This window comes from Tiliqua scincoides, chromosome 8 (assembly GCF_035046505.1).
Source record: "Tiliqua scincoides isolate rTilSci1 chromosome 8, rTilSci1.hap2, whole genome shotgun sequence".
Lineage (NCBI taxonomy): Eukaryota > Metazoa > Chordata > Lepidosauria > Squamata > Scincidae > Tiliqua > Tiliqua scincoides.
In genome coordinates this window covers 27,419,198-27,444,789 of record NC_089828.1, presented here as the reverse complement: position 1 = coordinate 27,444,789, position 25,592 = coordinate 27,419,198, and the positions used below count along the sequence as shown (strand labels likewise).

Here is a 25,592-nt window from a genome sequence, read left to right as displayed (position 1 = left end):
GAAGATACAGACTACAGTTAAGTCAGTGTAACTGGATGGTGTTTTAACTTGCATAATGGATTGCCCTATGAAAGAGTTTGGTTCCTAGGTTCCTGCATGATCAATGGGAACCAGGAAACAGCTGGGCTAAGGCAAACATGCTTAATCATAAGCCCCTAATGAGTGCAATGAAACTACTATGAGTCAACCCAGTCAGAATCTGGCTGCCCCTGGTTTGCTTCTCTCATCCTATTCAAGCATCCCACCTGAATGCAGAAAGCATGTAGGTTGAGTAAGAATCAAGTCCTATTGATTTCTGTAGGAAGTGGAAATCATCCCATGCCCCTCTACATGGAAGTAAACCCCACTTTCTTTGTGATAATTATATGTGAGCTATACAATTCAGTTCAATTAGATTTAGGCTGCAATCCTGTGCATTCTTAGAAATAAAACCCACTGAACACTGTGGACTCACTTCTGAACAAGCCTGCATAAGAGCATACTGTTGTTACTAAGGCTGAAATCATACGTGTACTGTACACACTTATCTGGAAGGAAGCTCCAACAAATTCAGTAGGAACAAGTCCCAGTATGACTCAGCCTGGAATGCCACAATCCTGAACTTAGGTTGCTATTTGGAAACACGTTGACTGGAAAAAAAAACAGTGGGGTTTGCTTGGGAGTAAATATGGTTAAGAACGGGAACGAAAGGCTGCAGTCTTAGGCTGCAATCCTATCCACACTGACCTGGGAGTAAGCCCCATTAACTCTAATGGATCTTACTTCTGAGTAGACAGGCATAAGATTGGGCTGTGAGGCTGCAATCCTAGTCACACTTTCCTGGGAGTAAGCCCCATTGACTCTAGTGGGTCTTACTTCTGAGTAGGCAGGCATAGCATTGGGCTGAGGCTGCCATCCTAGCCACAATTTCCTGGGAGTAAGCCCCAGTGGGTCTAGTGGGTCTTACTTCTGAGCAGACAGGCATAGAGGGGCTGAGGCTGCCTGGTTCACGTCAGCCAGCCTGTGCTGGGGTGCAAGCGGCAGGGACCCCACTCTGCTCCACGGCGTCAGGGGGACAGGTGCGTCCCCAGCGCGCTTCCTTCGAGACGAGCATCCGCGCCCGCTTGAGGGCCCGGTGGGCTCGCCCTGCCTGCCACACGCATGCGCGCCAGACCCAGCCAGTCGCTGCCTTTCCTGAGGGGCGGGGCCGTGGCGGCGGCGCCCTGCCTGTCATGGCGTCCAAGGCCCTCTCGGGCGAGCGGCGGTGCCTGTGAGGGGAGCATGGAGAGCCTGGTGGAGCCCCCGCCGCCCTCGGCCTCGCTCAGGGCGGGCGACGGGGGCGCCGCCGCCGCCACCGCCACGGGGAGCCGTGTCTCCCCTCAGGAAGAGGCGGGGAGCGCCGCGCAGCCGGAGGGAGCGGCGGCGGGTGGGGACGACGAAGCTCTCTGGCTGCAACGGAGGGGCGGCGGCAACAGCCCTCCGAGCCCCGAGGCGGCCGCCGCTCCCCGCGCGGAGGGCTGCGAGAGGGCGGCGGCCGGTCCCGCCATAGACGGCGGCGGCCGCCGAGGCTCCCCCAGCGCGGCGGGCGGCTCGGAGGAAGAGTCGGAGTCGGAGTCGCGCAGCCCGGAGGACTCGCTGGGCTCCTTCTCCAACCTGCCCTCCTGCGGCCCCAGCAGCTCCGACCTCAACAGCGACTCGGAGGGAGGCGCCGGCAGAGCGCTCGTGGCCGGCGGCGAGGACGACGATGAAGACGCCGGCGCCAGCCCCAGCCCCGCGGCGGCCTCCTCCGCCGTCTCCCAGCAGCAGCTGCCGCCCAGCGCTAAGGAGCGCTTCCCCGGCCAGTCGGTCTACCACATCAAGTGGGTGCGCTGGAAGGAGGAGAACACGCCCGTCATCACCCAAAACGAGAACGGGCCCTGTCCGCTGCTCGCCATCATGAACGTCTTGCTCCTGGCTTGGAAGGTGCGTGCCTGGCCGGCAGGCTGCAAAGCACCTGGTCTGCTGCACTGTCTGAGGCATCTGGGGGAAGAGTGCTTCTGGGTATGGGCAGAGTGCCTCATTTGTGGGGGTCCTGGAGAGGTGCACTACAGCCCAGCGCTTCCCTTCTGAATCGGTGGTTCCCAAACTCTGAGCCGGGGCTTCCCGGCAGGGAGCCCTGGAAATGCAACCAGCCTCCCTATACAGGAGCCTGGAAGGGTCTTGCTCCTGGCCTGGAAGGTGCGTGGCTGGCTGCGCACAGGAACCTGGCCTGCTGCACTATCTTGAGGCCATATGGCATCTCTGGGAAGAGTGCTCCTGGGCATGGGCAGAGTGCCTCCTTCCTGGGTCCTGGAGTTGCACTGCAGCCATGTGCTTCCCTTCTAAAGGTCCTAAACCAGTGGTTCTCAAACTCTGAGCCGGGGCTTCCATGCAGGGAGCTGTGGAAACGAAAGCAGCCTCCCTATACAATGTATAGGATTGTAGCCCTAATGAGGAGCCTGGAAGGTGCGTGGCTGGCTGCGCACAGAAACCTGGCCTGCTGCACTGTCTTGAGGCCATATGGTATCTCAGGAGAAGAGTGCTCCTGGGAATGGGCAGAGTGCCTCCTTTCTGGGGGTCCTGGAGGTGTCCTCAGCACAGCCAAGTACTTCCCTTCTTTAAATGGAGAAGGTCCTAAATCAGTGGTTCCCAAACTGTGACCTTTGGCTTCCCAGTGGGGAGCTATGGAAATGAAACCAGTTGTGGTAGCCACATAATCCTGCAAAAAATCCATCTCCCTATACAATGTATAGGATTATAGCCCTAATGAGGAACTGCAGCCAATGTCCCAGAGAAGATCAAGGGAGCCACTAGTTGAAAAAGTTTGGGAACCACTATCTTAAATTCATTGCCCTCTGATGTGCAGTGAACATACAATGAAGCTGAACCACATTACTGGTCCATTGGGCTGGGTGCATGCCTGTGTTTTCCTGAGTGGCTGTAGCCTCTGGCAAAGGTTTTTACCAGCACCTGGTGCCCAAGAGTTTTCTTCACTTGAGATGCTAGGGATTTTTGAATCTGCAACCTTCTGTGTACACAATATGTGTGTCATACTCTCTAAGTGAATGTATAAAGCTACCTAGGGTTCATCAGGCCATTGACCTCTCAAGCTATAGGTATTGTCTCCTTGAGAGTTGGCTGTTCTGAAGAGAGGCATTTCTTAGTCCTGTTACTGGAGATACAGGGAATTGAACCTTCTGCAAAAGATGTGCTATGTCTTTTTCACCTCCCAAAGTTAAAGACCTTGCAGTGCTGCTGTGCAGACATGGTGCTGGACCAATGGACTGACAAAACAGTCACACCCCTCTTGCTATTCTCCCTCATCCTATTCTAGGAAGAGCTTTAGCTCTGTGGTGAAACATATGCTGTGCTTACGGAAGGGCTCAAGTTCAGTCCGTGGCATCTTCCAGTCAAAAGGATAATTGGGAAAAACCTCTGCCAGAGGCCCTGAAGAGCTTCTGCCACAGTAGATAATACTGTGACTAAAATGGACCTGTGATCTGGTTCAGTATATAAGACAGATAATTGCAGCTGGTCAAATAGGGAAGGTGACTGCAGAGAACAACTGTGAAGGGGCTGTGGGAGATAGACATGTCGGAAGAGGTGGTCTGGATTGGAAGTAGGTGACTGGCGTTTCTTTTGTCTTGGCTAAAGAGAGTGAGCCAGAGAAAGCCTATCTCAGGCTTCTTGTCTGCTGCTTTGCTTTACTTTTCAGTTTGGTTGACTGTTACTTCATAGATTTAAGTAAGGGAATGGGTAGTGCTAAAGGTTTCTAGGGTTAAAAATATCATGTTCTGGGTTGGGATTTGGTAGCTGTAACTCTAGTGACAGCCCAAACTGGATGGAGGGAGGGGAATTTGTTTAATGAGACTTTTGAAAATTTGAGGGGAACAGAATACCTTTAATGCACCTTGTAATTATTAGTGGCTACTAAAAGGAAATGGTCCCCAGGACTTGATTTGTGTGTGAGTGTTTCTGTAGCCACTTGGAAATGTAGTGTAATCCAGTGGCTGTTCGGAGAGAACCAATGAATTCCAATGGCCATTCATTGTCAATCTTTTTAGATTATGTCTCTGTGATAGGAAAAGCATGCATGTGGCTTTCTGATTTTGTATCATGGTGATGGAATTCTTCCAATAGTATTTCAGGAAACTAATTTGTATGTTAACGAAGTTTATCTGTAACAGGCTAGAAGCAAAAGTTATCAATAGTAAAGAAAAAGTGATCTGTTTTTTGATGTACTCCTAAGATATTTTTAAAATAGGTGACTAATGTATGCATGTTTGCTGCACCACTCCTTCCCCTGGACAATCTCCTCATCTTACTAAGTCACAAGACTCTTGCCACAAAGATGCCCACTGAAATATAAGCTGACTTCTATGCATGCATGTTGTGCTACAGCCATGCATGCATGATCTACCTAAGTAATTCCCATACCACAGTTTGTTTTCCATCTTGGGCAAGCTTCTTTTAGTCTTGCTTGATGCAAACTTCAGGGCATTGAGACTTGCTTTGTATAAACTGCTGTGAGTTGCAGTGGAGCCAATTTGTAATTACAGTATTCAAACTTGACTTCAGTAGCATCACCTGTATGTGAGATCTTGTGAAGTGCTTACCAAACCAATGTATCCTCTAAAACGTACGCATATATAGTAGCGTTTTTAGTATAAAATATACCTGTAAGAAACCATTAGAAATTCTGTTCTGGAGTACCCAGAAGTACTTCAACGTCAAGTACAGCCATAAACATTTACTGCTTTTCTGCAAAGTATAGAACTGTGCAAGTGGTGGTAGTTCATAAAACACAATCCAAGCAATGAGAAGAGAAGCCATCAGAACAGATCATCTTCTAATTGCAGATATTTCCTAAATGTTGGAATTTGGAATTAACAGAGAAACATGTATCTCTCACAGACAGTAGAATGTAGCAAATTTGTGCATTTATGGACATTTATAGCCTGGTTGCCAAGAATTTCTATCTAAGGCTGATAGGCAGTTTTGTTTCTGTGCATGCTGTAAGTATCTCGTGTATCCAAGGTACAAATTCAGAAATGTTACTCTTGCAAGTTTTCCTAGCTTTGCAATACAATCCTCCCCCAAAGTGTATGTTCTTTTCTTTCTCAGGTGAAACTGCCACCAATGATGGAAATCATCACTGCTGAACAGTTGATGGAATACTTAGGTTAGTAATGGCAGCATTGCCTGTGTCTTTTATATTTTGAGACAAATAGTTTATCCCTGAGGAAGGGGGTTTCTTGGTACAAGTTTACTGTAAAGTATGGATTTTCTAGAATTGGTTGAAGGATAGCATGATGAATAATTACTGAAAACTAAAAACTTTGAACATGGTTATTTACTCTGTTATTAGCTTTAACTTTTTTTTTTGGATCAGCTTGTGGTCTCAAGTGTCTAACCAAGCTTATGAGAGATAGTAGGGTCCCAAGGAAAGATAAGGATTTCTGTATTTATGCCTCCTTGAATCTTGCCTAGGTCTAGATTCTCTGACCCCATTAGCTCACCTCTGCCTACTGGAGGTTCTGCCAAGAAATCATGTTGCTCCTGCCGCCCAAATGAGCAGCACATACTACAATCTCTTGCCCCTTGTGTCCCCAGATTAGATATCTGCATATAGCTAGTGAGCCAGGTTCTGGGAGAACCCACCACCCATAGGTTGGTTCTTGTGACTTAGAATATGTGTAGATGCAATTTAGATTTTTTCAATGTCCCATTCCTCAGGGGTGGATCCAAGGGAGGCCATGGTTGCATGCCTCCCCCCAAACTGTCTGCCAGCCCAGCAGGGAAGGGTGTCCTCTGGGCTAGAGACCAAATTTGGATGTCAAGAAAAAGGGGCACCAGCAAGATTGGTTGGAATGGGTGCTTAAAGCAGTATTGGTGTTGCATGATTGCTAGTAGCTGGGTGGTGAATGATTGATATGCAGGAAGGAAGAAATTGCTTGTGGTGATTGAAATCTTCATTGGAGTAAAAAAAAAAATAAGCAGCAATGTATGAATGTTAAACTATAAGTTATTACAGCTGATATAAGTGACAAGAGAAGTCCATTCATAGTTCATTGCGGAAGTTAAAGTCAAGCAAACATGATTCAGACAGCATGGCTGATCTTGTCAAGTCCTGAACATGTTTTCCGTATAACTGTTTATGTGTAGGTATAGTATATTCTTATAACTCAATTGCATTATTGAATAATTAAGGCTGCTAGCTTATGCACACTGGAGTATTCCCTGAGAACATAAGAAGAACTCTGCTGGATCAGGCCAAAGGCCTATCTAGTCTAGCTTCCTGTATCTCACATTGGCCTACCAGGTACCTATCAACCCTATTGAACTAAAAGGGATTTACTCCTGAGTAAACATACCTAGGAAAGTGCTATTAGGCTATGGACATTCTGGAATGAAACAGAAGGTGGATTTGGAAAGTCAAATAATAGTTCTTAGAAAATTTAATTTTATTGTTACATGCTAAGTATGAATGCAGTCTGCCTCTTATGAAATTTTTATGTTAAAATACTAGGAGTTCTTAGTGCCAGCTTTTACTACTCCGAAGCACTTTGCTTATCCAGCTTAGAGCTGGAATAGTGGGCAGGGATCTTCCCTCTGTACTATATCCTCAAACTCTGTGCAACTCTGGGGATGATTCCACCTTTTCCCTAGCTCCAAGCTGGAGGAGATTAAGATTTCTCTCTGCATTTTTTCCAGAAGGTTATGGTAAGGGTGGCAAATAGAAATGTAGACTCCTGCCAGCATTGTTTTTGGCCTTTGAATATCTGCTGCATCTAATGCTTTAGTGCATACACAAAAGCAGCAAATTGGGTTGGTGTGACTGTGAACAGCAGCTATTTAATCATTGAACACAGGCCCAGACCTATTGACTTGTGCAAATTTAAGTTACAGCAAAATTTCTCTAACTGATACAGTTCTGCCGAAGAACCAGAAAGTTCTGGCAAGATGAGACCTCTCTGAACTGTGAAGCAAATAAGTATATTTTTTCCACTCCTTTAGGAGACTATATCCTTGATGCAAAACCAAAAGAAATTTCTGAAATTCAGCGCCTAAACTATGAGCAGGTAATAACGAGCTTTTCTCAAGAGTAAGTGGCATTTTCTAGTAGCGAATTTAAATGTTCAGCTGTGCTAACTTAAGGTGCCAGTTCAGTCAGTAGGGCATCCCTCTTGCATCTAAAAATGAAAGTATTCTGTGCATGAAGTGTGTAGTACTGTCGTGTTGGACTCCTTGTTGAGAGATGGAGGAGTTCTTCAGTGAAATTACAATCTTGTCACTTTTCATTCTAACATGGGATCATCTGCATTTTGAATCTGTAGTGAAATTTCTTTTAGCAGAGTCAGGGCCTACTGTTGAGGATTTGTTGGTGAATGAAATACTGACTTATTTTTTGTTTTTCTGGATAATCTGTTTTTTTAAGCTTTTTTCATATGTAGTAATGAAATACTGTTGTAGGGGAATAGATTAGAACTGAATAGATTGTCACTAAAATACTTAACAACATGTTTTGAAAAAAAGACGAGCATAAGTCTCAAATACAAGTCACTTATTTCTGGATATTTGCTAGCCTCCCCTGATAAGTGTCAACGCTTATCAGTATATTACTATTCAGTACAGTATGTATAGATAAATATAATGAATGGGTTATTTATAATTTTTAAGGTTCATTGATGGTGACTCCACAATGTTAAGAATGCAACAGAGTTTCTGATTTTTCCTGTAATGTATATCCTGCTTTTAAAATATTGATTTAGGGACAGGTATTGTGTTTTCTGATAAAAATGCTTCCATTTATCTTTTCTGTTGGTAGAATATGAGTGATGCAATGGCAATCTTGCATAAGCTTCAAACGGGTCTGGATGTGAATGTGAAGTTCACAGGTGTGCAGATATTTGAATACACGCCTGAATGCATAGTGTTTGACCTTCTAGATATTCCATTATACCATGGATGGCTAGTAGACCCTCAGGTAAGCAAACATAGTTGGGGGCTGTATTAATTTGGATGTGTTTTGTTTATGAAATTTATACCCCATCTTATAAGAAGTGCTTGCAAGGTGGCTTATAATAGGAATTAATGTATCTTTTTGTAGGTTTTATATGATGAAATAGCTAAATAAAAGTAGCAGTAGGAAACAGTAAAAAGATCCTCAATTACCACTAAAAACCCATGAGAACAGGATTGGCTTTGTGTGGCACATAAGATTAGCAGCCAAAGTGTCTGGTCAGCATGCCTGGGGACATGCAGAACTTTGGTGTCCCTTCAAAAACGACTCTCTCCTTGTTAGCCTGCTGCCTAGCTTCCAAAGGTAGAGACTTGCAGAGAAAGGCCTCTGAGAATTATCTCAACTGAGAGACAAGTTCATATGGTTTTGTTCTACTGTGTATAGAAAGAGCTATGTTCTTACTAGTGTTTTTGAACGACAGTTGTGTATAGTAGTGGTATAATTTCAACCTTTTCATAATAGACGCAAAAGATCAGTCGAACTTGGGCCTCTTTTCCAGATTGCTGACATTGTGAAAGCAGTTGGTAACTGCAGCTACAATCAGCTGGTAGAGAAAATAATTAGTTGCAAGCAGTCCGACAACAGTGAGTTAGTTGGTGAAGGTAAGCGAACTCCTTCCATGATTAAAACCAGAACTTGTGTGTATGCATGCATTTACATTTATATTTGACAACATGTTAACAACACCAATCTAAATAACACTTTCAAATAAAGCAAATTATCTTTGAGAATAAATATAGTCCTGAAAATGACTATACTCATGAATAAGTTTGTCTGTACATGGATTTTACTAATGTCATACTGCCCAATCCTAAGGGGCAGCCCAATCCTGAGCTGCCCGGGTGCCCCCGCTCGGCAGCACCACGAGGGCTGCTACCACAGGAGGCACCTCGGGAGTAGGGGACATTCATCCCCTTCCCCCCTTTGGGCGCCGCTAAAGTAAAGGCACTTGTGTAAGGCACACAGCCTCCACAAGTGCCGAGGATCCTGCGAAGTGGAGCTCTGCAGGTCCTCCTCCCACCCCCAGGCACGCCTCCGGGACGCCCCCCTCCCCACGTCACGTAGGCCTCCCCTCCCCCTCGTCACGCTGGCCTCCCCCCTACACGGAACACCCCCGTTCCCACCCTGTTTGCTGTTCTGCAGCCCGGCGGTGGCAGGCACTGCTGAGCTGCGGAACGTGGGCGTGCGCCGAGCGGTGGCTCAGTGCCGGCCGGAGCTCAGCCACCTCTGGTGGGAGCCCGGTGGTAAGCCCCGCAAACGTGCCTTACGGCATGTTTGCGACTGTGGTCCACATCGCAGAGACGCGGTGTGGAACATAGGATTGGGCCCATAGTCCTTTGAGTTCTTATATTAATTTCATCATAGGAACAATAGTCTATAAATGCTTCAGTCAGTCCACAGTGCTTAGTGGCTTAAGATTTTGCCAAATCGTAATTAACATTCTAGCAGCAGTCAAGGAAAAAGTCTTGTTTTCTTAAAACCAAACTTTCACAAACAAAACATAAGGTTTGAATATTAAATCATACTCTGTAATACCTTGGATTACTGAAGTGATCTCTCTCCAAAAAAAAATACCATTCTGTAGTATCTTCCCAAATTAGGTGTCAGACTAGGTAATAATATTCAGCACATAGTTATAGATATGTTTCAGCATTGCTGGTGTCAAATAACCTCTATATTGTAGCTTATAAAAGCTCATACTAAAGATTGCATTCATAAGATTTTTTTTAAATTACCCTCCCACAACCACCTCCACTCATCTTCATACAACTGGCTTGGAGAACTCTTCTTTCCATTTTGACTTTGAAACGAGATCTGGTTTGGTTTAACTTCAGTTACAGGTAAAACTACTTAGATCAGTGTTTCTCAAGATTTGTCCTCCACTGTACCACTTCACATGCTCCACCTATTTGAAGTACAACTGGAAGTAACTGGCGATGACGACATTTCCATTTACTTCTGGGTTGAAAGGCCAAACCCAATGCAACAAACACCAGTAAGAGGCTCAGGTTGAATGGGTGTGGAAAAGCATGCTTTGGAGCTCTGCCTGTTGAGCCCCCTCCCCTGTTGCATCACATTCTTAGTCTTGCTGCCAGGTGGCAAGGGTCCAGGATCCTTTGAATACCACCAGACACCACCTCAAGTATCACTGGTGGCACCCACACCACTGATTGAGAAACACTGGTTTAGATATTACCCCTTTTCCATGAGCTGAAAATCTGCTTCTGTTTTCTCTCAGGAAGAGGGCAGGCTTATATCTGAATGAAAGTTGAGATAGCACTTGTAAACTGCAAATACTGAAAGACTTCATCTCTCACCTTACTCAGAACTTGCTGAATTGTCAATGTTCCATCCTCTTGCCATACATCTAGAACAGTGATTTTCAACCTTTTCCATCTCACAGCAAACTGACAAGGCACTAAAATGGTCAAGGCACACCACCAGGTTTTTGACGATTGACAAGGCACACCATGATGCCAGTGGGGGCTCACATCTCCCATTGGCCCTGTTAATAAATGACCTTCCCCCAAATTCCTGTGGCACACCAGTGTGCCACGGCACAGTGGTTGAAAATGGCTGATCTAGAATTATGTAAAGCTGATGCCTTATCCATTAATAAAATGGCTTATTCCAAAATACTGAAGCCACAGTTGAGAGTCCTGGACTGACTGCTCTTATATTGAAACCACATTTTTAGCGTATCCACATTGTAAGCTACTCTAAGGTTCTTTATCCAGATTTTGTGAAGATACAAGAATAAGCTAAATAGACATTTCATCTGTTCTTGCTCCACTTGGGTTACTTTATCTGGGCCAGTAAGACATTGCCATTAATTTTGTGGCTTTTACATATAAATCTGTATTTGGTAAATTCCACCCACCCCGATCCAGTCATCATATAACATTATTCTACCTACTCTAGAGGGCTTTTTATCTCCAAAGAAGCTTCAAAAACCTTTTGTCAATTGTAGACAATAGTTGTATCACAACAGAAAATTGATAAATAAAATCGTGGATAACGCCATCATCCTAAAACTATTTTCTCATCCAAGAGAGATTCAAATGGGACCATCAGTTTAGATCAGGTGTCATTCAGTTGATTCATACCATCTAGTTAGTCTGAATCTTTGCACCAAGGGTACCTAATTGGATGATTCATTGTGAAGACTGAATAGCTCACTTCTAACTGATCCACCGCATCATATTTAATATAATGCTGACAGCACTGTGCGTATGTCTGTTCAGGGGCATGGAAAGACTGTTCTGGTTTTGACATTACTACATCAGGGAAAAGAGAAGCTTAAGACTGTGCTCCCAATTAAATCTCTTTAATTCTTCTTTCCTCCCCTAAACTCTAGCCAGCAGCTCAACTGCTAAGGCAAATAGTAGAGGTGAAAGGGGATAACCTTGTCATGTACTTTGCTTGAGATGGATATTTATCCATCACAGTAAATCATGTCATTTACAAAAACTCCTGCCACTGAATCACTGCACTGGATTGGAATTGTCTTGTGTTCCATACTGTGCTAGTACACGTTAAACCTCAAATTCCAGCTCCTTTCTGTGGCAGATCAATATTGTGTTTACTTGGGCACCCCAGTATTGCAGTTTGATGTAGTACTATGAACTGGGTGTTCATATTTTTGTGTGTACTAACCTGGCATAAGGACTGGGCATCAGTGAACATTTTGCTTTGTCTTCCCAGGTTCTGTGGCAGAGCAGTTTCTAAACACCACAGCCACTCAGTTGACCTACCATGGGTTATGCGAGTTAACGTCCACTGTTCAAGAAGGAGAATTATGTGTGTTCTTTAGAAACAACCACTTTAGCACCATGACCAAACATCAGGTAACACTGGCTATGAACAGCATCTCTGTGTGTGTGTGTGTGTGTGTGTGTGTGTGTGTGTGAGAGAGAGAGAGTGAATAGATCTGAGCACGTTGACTGACTTGAAACTCAAAAGCATGAGGTATGCTCCTAATCTTGCTGTGGTTAGAGAAAAGGGAGTGGGTGAGTTAAGACCTTCCAATATTAAGTGATTTCTGCAAGATGAATCTGTTTTGAATACAGCCTGATTTTCTCTTGATTTTTTCAGAAATACCTCTAATTTTAAGATATCTTTTCTTAACATATTTTCAAAGTTCTTGTGAATTATCTGTGTTTGCATTCATATTTTATTTTAGTATTAAAATTGTGACTTCATGTTGATTAACTTTTTCTTATGCAAATCATCTGTCAAAACAACAAATTATTCTGTTTGGTTCTATCTGTATAATGCCACTTGGCAGTGCCCTGTATCAGACCTCTGTGGCTTGTTGTAGTATCACATGAAATTTGAACTTTACCAGTCCTGTAAATAAGGTATAAATTGCTAGTTACAATTTTAAGATTTTAGCTCTTATGCTGTTACTATGTAGCTGGTATATGCTGCATGTTTGACAGTGGAAAGAAGTATTACTATGCAGTGGGTAGTTATGCTCAGATGTTAAAAGATACAAACATGACTTCTAGACTTCTGATATGTAGAAGACAATTGCTAACTTCATAACAAGTAGCAGATATGGTATTGACAGGAATTGATCTTTCCCCAAATTAATTCCCAACAGTTTTTAGTAAATTCTTTCATTTCATGTAGGGTCAGCTTTACCTTCTGGTGACAGACCAAGGTTTCCTTACTGAAGAGAAAGTGGTTTGGGAAAGCTTACACAACGTGGATGGGGATGGAAACTTCTGTGACTCTGAATTCCACCTACGACCTCCATCTGATCCAGAAACTGTATACAGAGGGCAGCAAGATCAGATAGATCAGGTAGATTGGGGAATCTTGTTCACTTGCTTTGCTGCTTTTGGATTTAGAAAATAATTCAATCCCCACCCTCGCCCTCATTTCTCTTGCCCATCTCCACCTACCTACCGCATCAGAGCAGTGGCTGGAATCGCCTCTATCCTTGGAGATTTGCATGGCAGACAGGAGACATCTGCTGTTCAGTCTATGTCCTTCTCTAAAGTGCATGAGTTGAGCTTGGACTAGATTCCTTCTTTCCAAATGTGACAGATCAGGAGATCTGTCTGTGACAGATCAGGAGAGAGATCTTGGGGTGGTGGTGGACAGGTCGATGAAAATGTCGACCCAATGTGCGGCGGCAGTGAAGAAGGCCAATTGTATGCTTGGGATCATTAGGAAGGGTATTGAGAACAAAACGGCTAGTATTATAATGCCGTTGTACAAATCTATGGTAAGGCCACACCTGGAGTATTGTGTCCAGTTCTGGTTGCCGCATCTCAAAAAAGACATAGTGGAAATGGAAAAGGTGCAAAAGAGAGCGACTAAGATGATTACGGGGCTGGGGCACCTTCCTTATGAGGAAAGGCTATGGCGTTTGGGCCTCTTCAGCCTAGAAAAGAGACGCTTGAGGGGGGACATGATTGAGACATACAAAATTATGCAGGGAATGGACAGAGTGGATAGGGAGATGCTCTTTACACTCTCACATAATACCAGAACAAGGGGACATCCACTAAAATTGAGTGTTGGGCGGGTTAGGACAGACAAAAGAAAATATTTCTTTACTCAGCGTGTGGTCGGTCTGTGGAACTCCTTGCCACAGGATGTGGTGCTGGCGTCTAGCCTAGATGCCTTTAAAAGGGGATTGGACAAGTTTCTGGAGGAAAAATCCATTATGGGGTACAAGCCATGATGTGTATGTGCAACCTCCTGATTTTAGAAATGGGTTATGTCAGAATGCCAGATGCAAGGGAGGGCACCAGGATGAGGTCTCTTGTTTATCTGGTGTGCTCCCTGGGGTATTTGGTGGGCCGCTGTGAGATACAGGAAGCTGGACTAGATGGGCCTATGGCCTGATCCAGTGGGGCTGTTCTTATGTTCTTATGTAAATGCTTCTACTGTCATCCAGCAGTTGTAATTCTTAACCAAAATTGGAGGAGAGATTTGGAAACAACTTTGTACAACAACCCCTTGAAAATGCTTTCCACAGCTGAAAGTGAAACGTTGGTACTAGACCCTACAATGTGTGGCTTAAAGACTCAAGTAACACTTTAAATCAGTGGTTCTCAAACTTTGAGGAAGCTATACTCCCTCAGTAAGTCTTTGTGGGGGAGGGGCAAGGTCAGGGAAGTGATCTCCAGGATCGCGTCCCTGGGGGGGGGGTGCTTTCACTTACTTGAGTCCCAGTGTGGGCTGCTGGAGGTGCGGGGGTCCAGCATAGCCCTCCACGGGGCTCCCCGAGGCTTGGAATCTTGAAATGAAGCAATTGCAGTGCACCTCCTGCAAACAGGAAATGCTTTGCAATTGCTCCGTTTCAAGATCCTGGGAAATCGCTTCTTCCCCCACTCCTTAAAGGCCTCTCCTCTTCCCCCACTCCTTAAAGGGTCACGGTAAGCGTTACATGAATAGGTGGGTTGCAACCCACCAGTTTGAGAACCACTGCTTTAAATTATGCTTTAAACTCATCCGGCCTTAGGACCAAATCCTATCCAGTTTTCCAGGACTGGTGCAGCTATGCCAACAGGGCATTTGCTGCATCCTGCAGTAGGGGGCCAGTCATGAAGGCCTCCTCCAGGTAAGGGAATGTTTGTTCCGTTTCCTTGGGGCTGCGTTGCGACTGCACTGGAAAGTTGGATACGATTGGGCCCTTAGTGTGTTTGTAACTTCTGCCATTCATTGTGGTGTGGAGTGAAAGGAAGTTTCATGTGGCTGCTGAAAACAGAGTAGCCTTCTTCTGTGGGGTTGTCCGCTGACAAGTTCTCACTCAGATGCTGGTAGATTTTCACTGGTTGGCCTTTCAGGATAGAGTAGCATTTACTGTTTTCGGCTTTACATTTTAGGACTACCTGATGGCCTTGTCCTTGCAACAAGAGCAGCAAAGCCAAGATATCAATTGGGAGCAGATGCCAGAAGGAATTAGTGACCTTGAACTTGCCAAGAAGCTTCAGGAAGAGGAGGACAGACGGGCCTCTCAGTACTATCAGGAGCAAGAGCAAGCTGCTGCTGCTGCCGCTGCTGCCACTGCTGCCGCTCAGGTCCAGGTGAGAATCCTTGACTGGCCACCCTTATTCTGCTGAAACATGCCTTGTACTTCAGTTCTATAGCATCTATAGATGTTGAATCATAAGCAAGTTTCACTGGGACTGACACTTGTATAAGTGTGTAGTATGCAGCTGTGGGATCTTGCACAGAAATGTATCTAAGCTGATTGGTAGTGTTCTCAGTTTATAGAAGGTTTGGATTCAGGCTTTCTGATGGTATGTTACAGAGGCACCACAATTCTAGTGAGAATAGAGATTGTGAATTGACAACCACTAATCAGAAATAGTTGGACTAGGGCAAAACCATTTGGGTTCACTTTTTGTTTGATATTTTAATGGATTTGACAGTCTAATTGCACCATCCATCCTGCATGTAACTGGAGGAACTAGAGCTCAAGTGTGGAACTGGACTCATGTGGCTGAGCTTGGATACTGCAAGGGAGCATAGCATGTAGTTGTATAGCTGAAGGTAGGTAGGTGTGGGGGCAGCAGAATGTTGGGCTCTGAGAGAGCAGCTAACCAAGTTGGTTATATGTGCACTCAGAATGTACATTAGGGTCTGCCTAAGAGTGGCTTCAATGAGAGAATTCTGTTGTGGAGTCTGTTTCGACACTTCAGGAGTTGTGCATGTTGTTCTGCTCCAGACTGCATGTCATTGTCAGGACATAGCTATCCATGCTGATGCCATTTCTTAGTCCCTGTGCCCATTTACCATAATTGGTACTTTGTTTCACAAAAAGAAATGCAAGGAGTTATTTCTATAAAATATCCAATGGGTTATTTGAATTTCTCCCTTTTCTTTTTTAAGTTTAGGAAAAAAAACAAACACATAACCCCCAAAAGCATCTGTTGACTCTCAGTTTGGTCTGATCACATAAATATCTGCTCCTCCAGACATCATTTAGTTATGGGAACTCTAGTTTGACTGAAGTGTTCTATAATTCCTTTGCAGTACTGCAAAAACTGGTACCCTAGTAAATTTGTTAGTCTTGCTTTTTAAGGTGCAATGGGACTCAGATTTTGCTGCAGCAGACTAACATGACTGGAATGCATTTTGTACTGGCTGAACTTCTAGAGGTGGGAGTGTAAAAATCTCTAAAGGGACAAAGTCAAAAAAGTCAAAATCAGTGGTTCTCAAACTTTTAGCACCAGGACCCACTTTTTAGAATGATAATCTGTCAGGAGCCACCAGAAGTGATGTCATAACAGGAAGTGACATCATCAAGCAGGAAAATTTTTAGCAATCCTAGGCTTTAATCCTATCCACACTTACCCAGGAGTAAGTCCCATGTACTAGCATTGTTAAAAGCATATAGTAGTAACCTGTTAAAAGTACAGATCTGTGACATTTCCCCAAATGCAGTCACATACCTCAGTAGCATCAAATCTAATATATTGAAATGAATAGGGACCCAACTAATGGTTCCCGACCCACAGTTTGAGAAACTGGTCTAAATGATTGGGAACCTCAGTAACCACTCCATTCCTTGCCTTGCCTTGCGTTTTGCGAGTTCAGTTACATGGCTGGTGCAGGAGGTCTGGTCTAGAGGGTAGAGCCTCCATTTGCCTGAAGATAACACCCACAAGGTCGCCAGTTCGAGGCCACCGGCACCGTGCGACCTTGAAGCAGCTGACAAGCTGAAGTCGAGCTATTCCATCTGCTCTGAGCGTGGGAGGATGGAGGCCAGGATGGAGGCCAGATCAGAATGAAACATCTGAATTGTTGTGGTTTCTTGAAAGATAGAGCCTTCTTTCAATTGTAAAAATCCCTACGGGGATTTAAATAAGCCTGCCTATGTAAACCGCCTTGAATAAAGTCTTGAATAAAGACCAAGAAAGGCGGTATATAAATACCTGTATTATTATTATTATGGATGAACAGCAATGGATGAGACAGCAGTAAGCTGATTGTTTCTTCCTCTTGATAGCAGGTGCAGGGAGCCGCCTCTCCATCAACTGGAAGACAATCTGGGGGCAGTGAACGGAAACGAAAAGAACCTCGGGAGAAGGAAAAGGAGAAAGAGAAGGAGAAGAACAGCTGTGCAATTCTATAACAGGAGGGGGAATTTGCCTGGACCCACGTGCATATCCTTGGAAATTCAAACAAGGAATCCTAAGGACTTCAAGCTCCACATGCCGCCTGTGCCTGATCATCCCATGAAGGATGGTGCCCCCAAGACCTTTAGAGTTGCACACATGCTGTCTTTCAGAGGAATATGGAGGCAGCTGCCTATGCTTTCAAAGCATTGTGAAAAAATAACTGCACCTTTGTAGAGGAGCCCACAATCCCAGCAGGTTTTGCACCATAGTAACTTGGAATACTTGTTAGTAAGCTATTTCTTGCCTCAGTGACGAAAGGAGGAAATTGGTTTTCATATTAGGCTTCACTTGGAGGTGTCTACATCAGCACAAGAGAACCTTTTATGGTGTGAAAGCAACCCTTCAAGTGTTTGGGTACTGTGGAGCTTCATCGTTTACTAGTTCTCTGTGCTGAATGGGCTGATGTCTGCTGAGCCTCAATTGGTCCTGGGTCAGTGCAAAGTATTGGTTAATGGTACTGAAATTGATATGTTGGTGAGAAGAGTGAAGCAAGAGAAACTGTGGCTCTTACTCGGACCTTATCAGGGTCAACCTCACCATTGTACCTGGCCTTTTTCTATTTAATGGCGCATCATACTGATGAACAAGACCAGAGCTATTCTGTTATTTATTAATCTCTCTACACAGAAGTAGGTGACTGAAAAGGAAAGTGGATATGCTATGAATTAAAACAGCTTGATACTTGCCTTTTTTCCCCCAGAAGTACCTTGGACAAGTAACAGGAGGGTATGTTTTGCTTGTATGCCTTATCAAGTGTACTGTAGATAGATAATCTGTACCACGTCTGTGCAGCTTTAAAGCACACTTCTGCAGAGTGTGAAAATCATTTCACTGCACTCTGTGGCTGTGATTCCCAACTGCATTTTGTGAGTGAATCCCATGGATTTTACTGGGACTCAAACTCACTTGTATATCTAAGATTTAGGAGGAGGGGACTATGGTTATGTGGCAAAGACACTCAGCTGTAATCACTTATTGTAGAATTTTAGGGAATAAGATTTTATAATGGACAAGATGCAAATGAAACCTGCTACATCTCAAAATATTTATAGGCTTCAACTCCAGAGTTCTTGCTGAATTTTATTGTTGGGGTAGGGGGCACAATTCCAAGTCCACCTCAAGAGAGAGGCTGTGGCCTTGTCCATTATCCTTTTGATAACTTTATATTTCAATTTGTAGATGCTTCTGACAATGGCTGCGATCACACTAAGCCCTGGATGTGTGCATTTACATACACAAGCTTCAACGCCAGGAAAGAGTTGGCCAGTGTGTGACAGTCTGACTGCAATCACCACCCTCTCTATTAATATAATTATTTACAATTTGAGGCCTGCACATATTTTTGCTGAGGCTAATCCATCCCATGGGAGTGGAGTCTAATACTAAACAACCAAACTAATTATATTCTTGCGCCTCAGATTTAAAAGTATTATGCAGCTGTTACACAGGAAAACTGTTCACAGAAGTTGGTTCTCAGAGTTGACCACTCTAGTCCCTAACTTTCAAGAGAGATGTTGAATGGATTGCATCTGCTCTGTGTGTGTGTGTGTGTGTGTGTGTGAGTGTGTTCGCTTGCCTTCTTAAAAGTAAGACTGAAAATATTTTTCTTCCACCATTAGCCTGAAAGGTAAAAATTTCTGTCAAGTGTTTCAACAATTGGGGAACAAACATAATGGCTTTTCTCAAACAGAAATAGTTTACTTTGTATCATGTTTGATTTTTAAATATGTAAAGAGTATCTCTTAGATTTTTCTGAAGTATCTTATTTCACATATGCATATTACCTTTTACCTGTGTTAACACAATAGTGCCATCTTGCATTGATAACCTTTACACATAAGCTAGCACTGAATAGATATCAAAGCTTTTTGCAAAACACTAAATCACTAGAATGTGTCTGTTTACGTCATGTGAGTCTGTAGCATTCTCTGTCTGTTTTTTACATTTGAACATACATGGTTATAGCTGAAGAAATACATAACTTCAATCTAGTCATATTGGCTGATACTAAGAAAGTAGGAAAAAGGAAACTAGGTTACAAGTAGAATTGTCTTTTTTTGTTGTTGTTGGGTTGCTGGCTTACCCAGTTTCAAGTAAGGTAGAAGTACTTTTGGAGTTTTGTGAGGCACTTGCATGTGGCTAGTGTCAGAACACTTACTTTGATCAAGCTGTGTGTCATGAACATTGTTTCTCAGGTGCAGGAGTAACTACTTCTGTCTTTAAAATAGTTGCACACAAAGGGGTTTCCAGCTGGACTAGCCTTGGTCAGGACAGTTGCTTGCAGCCTCAAATATGCATGTTAAGCTGCCACTACAGTGCAGTGCACTGGACCTTTTAAAGGTATAATTTGATCCAGAAGCCTGAGCTTCCCATTAGCACTTTGTCACTATTCTTAAGGCTGACTTAAGTGGACTGCTGTGTGGTAGCTGCTAAAAGCTTTGAGATGGAGATAGGACCTGCCCTTGGCTCCATTTGCTTTGAAGAAAGCAAGAACAGCTGCAGACCTAATCATAGGGTTTGTGGGAGGGAGGCTAAAGATGTCTACCTCTCCCCATGATTACAGCCACTATGAGTTGGTTCATTCCATTTAGATAGAGAGCAAACGTAGTTAAAAGCAAAAGGTTTAGCTGTTTTGGATAACACAATAATTGTATCATGCCTCTCTTACCTTTCCTTTTTGCTGCACTAGTTAGCTATGCTTTCTTTAAAAATTAAACTTGTCCAGGAACTTCTAAGAAAAGCCAACTTGGATCAGACCAAGGCTGATGTAGTCCAGCATCTTGTTTCCCCATAGCGGTGCACCAGCTTTCTATGGGAAACCCCCACATAGAAGCAAAGGGCAGACTTCTCCCTGCCCCCCCAATTTCCCTGCAGCTGGTACTCAAGAGGCATACTGTTGCTGAACCTGAAGGTAGTTCAAAGATAACATGATTAGTAGTTATTGAGAGAGGTGCATAATTGTATAATTCCCCTTGCCATTTTTCCAAGCTTAAAAGCTTTTCCTCATAAGGAAGGTGCTCTAGCTCCTCTGATCATTTTAGTTGCCCTTTCTTGCAAATCTTAGCTGCTCCGCTATATCCTCCTTTGGGTGTGGTGATGAGACCTAGACCCACTAATTCAAATGTGGCTGCACCATGAACTTATAGGTTCATTGTGCTATTTAGGAGTCTTAGTCTCTTTTGTTTTTGTCCCTTTCCACAGAATTTGATTTTCTCACAGCCTTTGCTCTTTGTCAACATTTTCATTGAGCTCTCCACTGCAGCCCCATGATCTTAACATCAGCAGCTCAGACCCCATCAGTGGAGATTTTTTTGCAACAATATGCATCACTTTAAATTCTTGATATTGAACTGCGGCTTTTTTGTCCATTCATCCAGTTTGGAGAAATCATTTTGGTTTTTACCACCCTAAATAGTTGTCAGCAAACTTGGCCACTTTGCTTTTATCTGTAACTCTAGATAATTTATGAACAAGTTGAAAGCATCAGCCCAAATATAGATTCTCAAGGGACCCCTTTTTTGCTTCCCTGTAAAAGATGCCCATTTACTCGTTTCATGTTCTTTAACCGTTTACCAATCTGTAAGAAGTCCTGTCTTATTCCATGTTGACTTAAGCTTACTCAAGAGCCTTTTGTCAAGCTTTGTGAAGGTTCAAGTTTACAGTGTCAACTGGATCACCTGCTATTTACATGATACTCTAGAGAAGGTTGAGGAACACCTTACCTTTGTAGAAACCAAGTTGATTCTCCTTTAGCAATGACTGTTTCTGTTTACTAATTATGTAATTAATCTTGATCTGTAATTATGCTTTCCACAAGTTTATCTGAAATAGATGTTAAGTGACCATCCTGTAATTTCCCAGACCTCCCCCCCCAATCCTTTTATAAATACTAGTATTATATTAGTTATCTTTTAAACTTCTTGCACAAATGCTTATTTAAAGGTCAAGGTATATACTGTTGGTAGAGTATCAGGAATTTTGCATTTGAGTTCCTTGAGAACTTTTGGGTGCATGTCATCTGGGTCCAGTGATTTGTTAAATTTAATTTGTTAATACATTCTAGAACTTCATCAGTTCTATTTGATCCAGTTCTTGATCTCCCAGTTTGAGAACATCCATTCAGGCATGGGTAATGCTGTCCTTTGTAGTGCAGACAGATGCAAAGAATTCATACAGCTTCCCTGCAGTCTCCATACCTGCTTTAATGCTATTCTCGTTATCCAACTGTCTTCCTGGCAGCCGTCCCGCTCTTGATGTGTTTAAAGCAGCTTTTATTTGTTGATGTTCAGACCATGAACTTCTCATTCATTTTCCACATCTTTGGTCAGCTACATTAATTTTGCCCATATTTGTTCCCTTTATTCTCATGTGGTCAAGCCTTCCATTTTCTGAAGGAAGCCTTCCATTAGTGAACCATGCTGGCATTGTGCTGGGTGTATCGGTGCCTTCCCTACTTACTCACATACATTCTAGTTGAGCTTCTCTTAGTGTAGTTTGAAATATTCCCCCCCCCCCCATGCATTCTGGAGCCTTGACTTTTAGGGTTTTTTTTGCCAGTCCCTTCACTTGAGGTCAAATGTCTGAGTTTCTTGGAAATTTTCCAATTACATATACATTGAACCAGATTACAGTCCTGTAAGATATAATTATGTATCAAGTGGTAACAGACTGCCAGGAAAAGGACTGTTTATTTAGGCACTTATTGATGCTTGATAATTTGGGATAAGAATAATAGCAGCGTAGAATCTTTTGCAGTGGCAATGTAATTGATTCATCATTAACTTCACCAGTTGAGCACTGCCAAATACTTTTTTATAATTTTATAAGAGGGCACTTGTGTGTAAGATGCTGCTTTTTAAAAATATTGATAGTTGTCCTAGATGACACTGTTAAGCAAACTTATTTCTTGTTCCCTTCCCACAGCAGTTGCTTCTTAGTTTTATCCCACAGCTGTAGCAGGAGGGAATACACTCCAAAAAGACGTGTGAGGACAATCACATGGGCCTTTTCCATGTTCCTGGAAGGGATGGTGCCAATTAATGGGAAATGCCCACATGATCATCCCTGTACATGTGATTGTAAAATTCAAAACATGGCCCAGAGCTGTAAAGATGAAAACTGGTTTTCAAAGCTGGGCATATGGGGTAAGGAGATTTTATTCTCCTTTCAACCTGGCCACAGCACCTGCCATTGACACAGACGTTCAGGTGCAACATTCATGTAATTCAAGGGGACAAATAATTTAGCAGCACCTCCTGGATTTTTGTCCTTGCCAATTCCAAATCATAGATCAGGCACAAGCTAGCTTTTAGTGGATCAATTATTTTGCATGGATTTACACTGTGAACAGCAACTGACTGTTTTCTGTTGGATCCTGTCAATCTACTTTCAATGTCTTGCTATGAACCACTGTTGCCATTGTTTTTGTCCATTTTTTTATATTTATAATTTTAACAGTCTCCAAGTGACTTCATGTAATAAAAATTGATTCAACTTCTAATAATGACTCATAGTATTCAGCATAGAATCAAAAGGAAGGTGTCTTGGGTTCTGCTGTCACTATACCTCAGTATCCTATAACATTTTCAAAGTGAGTCAATTTTTTTCTGCGAAGTTTTATAGGATGGAATGCTAGATTCACAATGAGCTCGTATGACATTATCCTCATACAAATGGCTAAGTAATAATGAAATAGAGCTGCTTGAAAATGGTGTTATTTTACACAGAAGTAAGCCCATTGTGTTTGACTTTGGCTGTAATCCTATCTTAGTAACCAGAAACAAATACAAAGTGGCTACTGTGAAGAAAAGGGGTATTCTGTTTGCTAGACTAGCATTAATCAAATTAGTGATTTTGGAATTTCAAGTAATCAGGGTTTTGCATTTTGAATAATCACATGCAATCCTGTGATAGTAAAGCTGGTTCTAAGAGATCAGGTACAAAGCCAAATTCCTGCTTGTAAATGATATTGGAGATAAGTCATGAGATGCTTGATCCCACAATGTGACAAGTGACAGTGTACACAAGTTCATCCTTCAAAGTAACATATACCATCACTTGCCAACACTGCCTTTCTTTAGTCCGAGACACTAAGCTGTTTGTCCTATGCAAAAGAATGAACAGATTTCACAAAATAGTGATATTTAGAAACCAGCAGGAGAATATTTTAATAGCCCAGGTCAGTCTCCTGCTGATCTCCATATCTGAAAGGAAAGTCCAGCATATTACTGCATGAGAATTTAGCACCAGGCTTTATTCTGTTCATCAACCCAGAGTTCCAGTGTGGGTTGTTTTCTGTAACAAGTGTTATTACCTGTGAATGGGTTTCTTATGTATACACATTTGGGGTCTGCATGAGAACATGAAACTCCTTTCTTATTATTTGTTCTAGGGCCTCTTATGTACTATTCTTTCCACTCAGTACCAATATCTAAAATGTATAGAATCAGCCAAATGAAGATAATACTTCACATCTGATGAAGTCCACAGAAACCAATTACAAAAAAAATTGCTTGTTTTTGCAGCAACAGAATAACTTTTGCTTCAAGTGATATTCCTTTATCTCCTGAACTCTGCAGGTGTCAGAATATATTTTAGAATTCACATATGTGCAATTCAAACATTGTGTACTGGTGTGTAAAATACAAGAACTGTTATGCATCATCAAGAATGCAGGTTAAGTACAAAGGAGTGCTGTGTTACATGCAATAATCCTACAGTACAAAAAAGCTGGGTAATGGCAACTAGTGCAGGTTCCTAAGAACCCTAAGATTTCTTTAAAAGCTTTGTTTTTAAAAATGAACAAGTCCAGTAAATTTCTAGCCCTTCTGATTGGGAAGTTATGCCTGACAGCATCTCAACAATATCCAATGAAATTTCTAGCAGAAAAAGGGTAGCAGAAAAAGAATCCATGATGGGACATTGTACCCTTACTCCAGTGCCAGAATTGTATGAACTTTTCTATTTAAGAGTAAATGAAATAATGCCAACTTGAAATTTTTTTACAGATCACAGCACTGGGTATAGAAAAACCAATGGCTGTGGGTTAAGGTAGCCTCTACATCCCACCTAGACAAACCTTTCCAGATTAAAGTACACTTCATTGCTATTTAAGACAAGAGGAGATTCTTATCAACCCAGCCTTATCCTCAAGTGACACCACTTCAAGAAGAATGGCTAATAAAGAGGACCAGTCTTTCCCATTTCCTAGACAAACATTCCAGACAGGTACAAGCAAGTATACAGATTATGAAGGTTTATTTCAAAAGGATACATTGGCCAGTTTACAGATTCACTCAGTGTAACAACTTCTGCAAAAATAGGTTACATAATACCCAGAAATGAAAAGAACAACCAATCTTGTTCTCTATGTATTGTATAGCAGAGGGGTTGATGTACAGCTTAGTTAACAGTGTGTTTTGTGAGAAGTCTAATTTTCAAGCCTGACATCAAGAGATAATGCTGGTAAATTAAACTACTGGGCTGCAAAAAATGTCTTCTCTGTACATCGGTTCGCATGTTTGGTTCCAATTTGTCTCAAAGCTCCTAGTGCTACAGGGGATATGCTCATCAAAAAGGTACGAGGAACTATCCAAACCTCAACATCCTAACTTATTTAAAATGCCTCCAAAAAAGAGAAAAATCATGTTAAAAAAGACAGGTTTTCTTTAGCCAAGGCTTCTTGTTCACAAGAGAATTCCAGTAAGTTATTCTGAAACCAAGGAGTAAGCAGATGCTGGGCCTCAGAATCTTCTTGATGGTCCACTCTTAAATTGCTTAAAGCCTGAGCTACTTCCCCTCTGCATGGAATTGCCAGTGATCTGTACAACTCTGTTGATAGGTGAAGAATTACTGAAATGAATTTTAAAAAGAAACAATTAGGTTGTGAAGATTGGCATCTTTCCAAAGTTCTAAAAGTATATTATAGAACCTCATCCATTCTATAACCTTGAACCCCATGGTCCAAATATAAACACTACATCAAGAGAACATGGAACTAAGGGGAAGCACATTGCTGGATACCTCACACAGACAAGCGTGGGAGCACAACTAACATTGTTGAGACTGGGGGTACTGTTACACATTCCAAGGTGTGCATCTGATACACAATATTGCTGCTTTATAAAAATCCAGGAACTGAAGAACCCAAGTTGTATGAACAAACCTTTTTAGAATGTGTGACTTCCCGCATCTGCACAAGAACGTTCCAAGTAAATGTGTCCAAATGGGACTTCTGGATACTTTGCAGTCCTGAGACCTATTCCTTTGCCCTCACAGGGGAGGAGTAAAGACTTGGGCTGGCACCTCTACCAGCTCTGCGAAAAAGGCACACGCCCAAGGCCCTCATTCCTTAGGGACAAAGTCACATCTGCACATGTCCATGGGAATTTGTTCTTAGTTGGTGAGCAAGGCTTCTGGTGTTTGTA

General features: G+C 42.8%; 2 protein-coding genes across 4 annotated transcripts in view; one reads left to right on the top strand and one right to left on the bottom strand.

Annotated features, from left to right (window-relative positions):
• The first annotated feature begins 1,198 nt into the window (after positions 1 to 1,198).
• Positions 1,199 to 24,646, top strand: MINDY2 (MINDY lysine 48 deubiquitinase 2). Its single transcript, XM_066636012.1, has 9 exons — positions 1,199 to 1,941; positions 5,122 to 5,179; positions 7,015 to 7,079; positions 7,826 to 7,984; positions 8,520 to 8,622; positions 11,726 to 11,868; positions 12,656 to 12,829; positions 14,866 to 15,066; positions 16,995 to 24,646. Exons 1-9 carry the CDS (start codon positions 1,261 to 1,263, stop codon positions 17,118 to 17,120), a joined length of 1,710 nt encoding a protein of 569 aa, XP_066492109.1. The 5' UTR covers positions 1,199 to 1,260; the 3' UTR covers positions 17,121 to 24,646.
• The window catches only part of SLTM (SAFB like transcription modulator), a 38,114-nt gene continuing 36,926 nt past the window's right edge, over positions 24,405 to 25,592 (bottom strand). For 2 of the 3 annotated variants that reach the window (XM_066636006.1, XM_066636005.1), the window contains exon 21: positions 24,405 to 25,017. In XM_066636006.1, coding sequence (XP_066492103.1) covers positions 24,909 to 25,017 — 109 coding nt within the window. In that variant the 3' untranslated portion in view covers positions 24,405 to 24,908. The remainder of the gene's footprint in view (positions 25,018 to 25,592) is intronic. The other variant, XM_066636007.1, reaches the window with a different exon arrangement.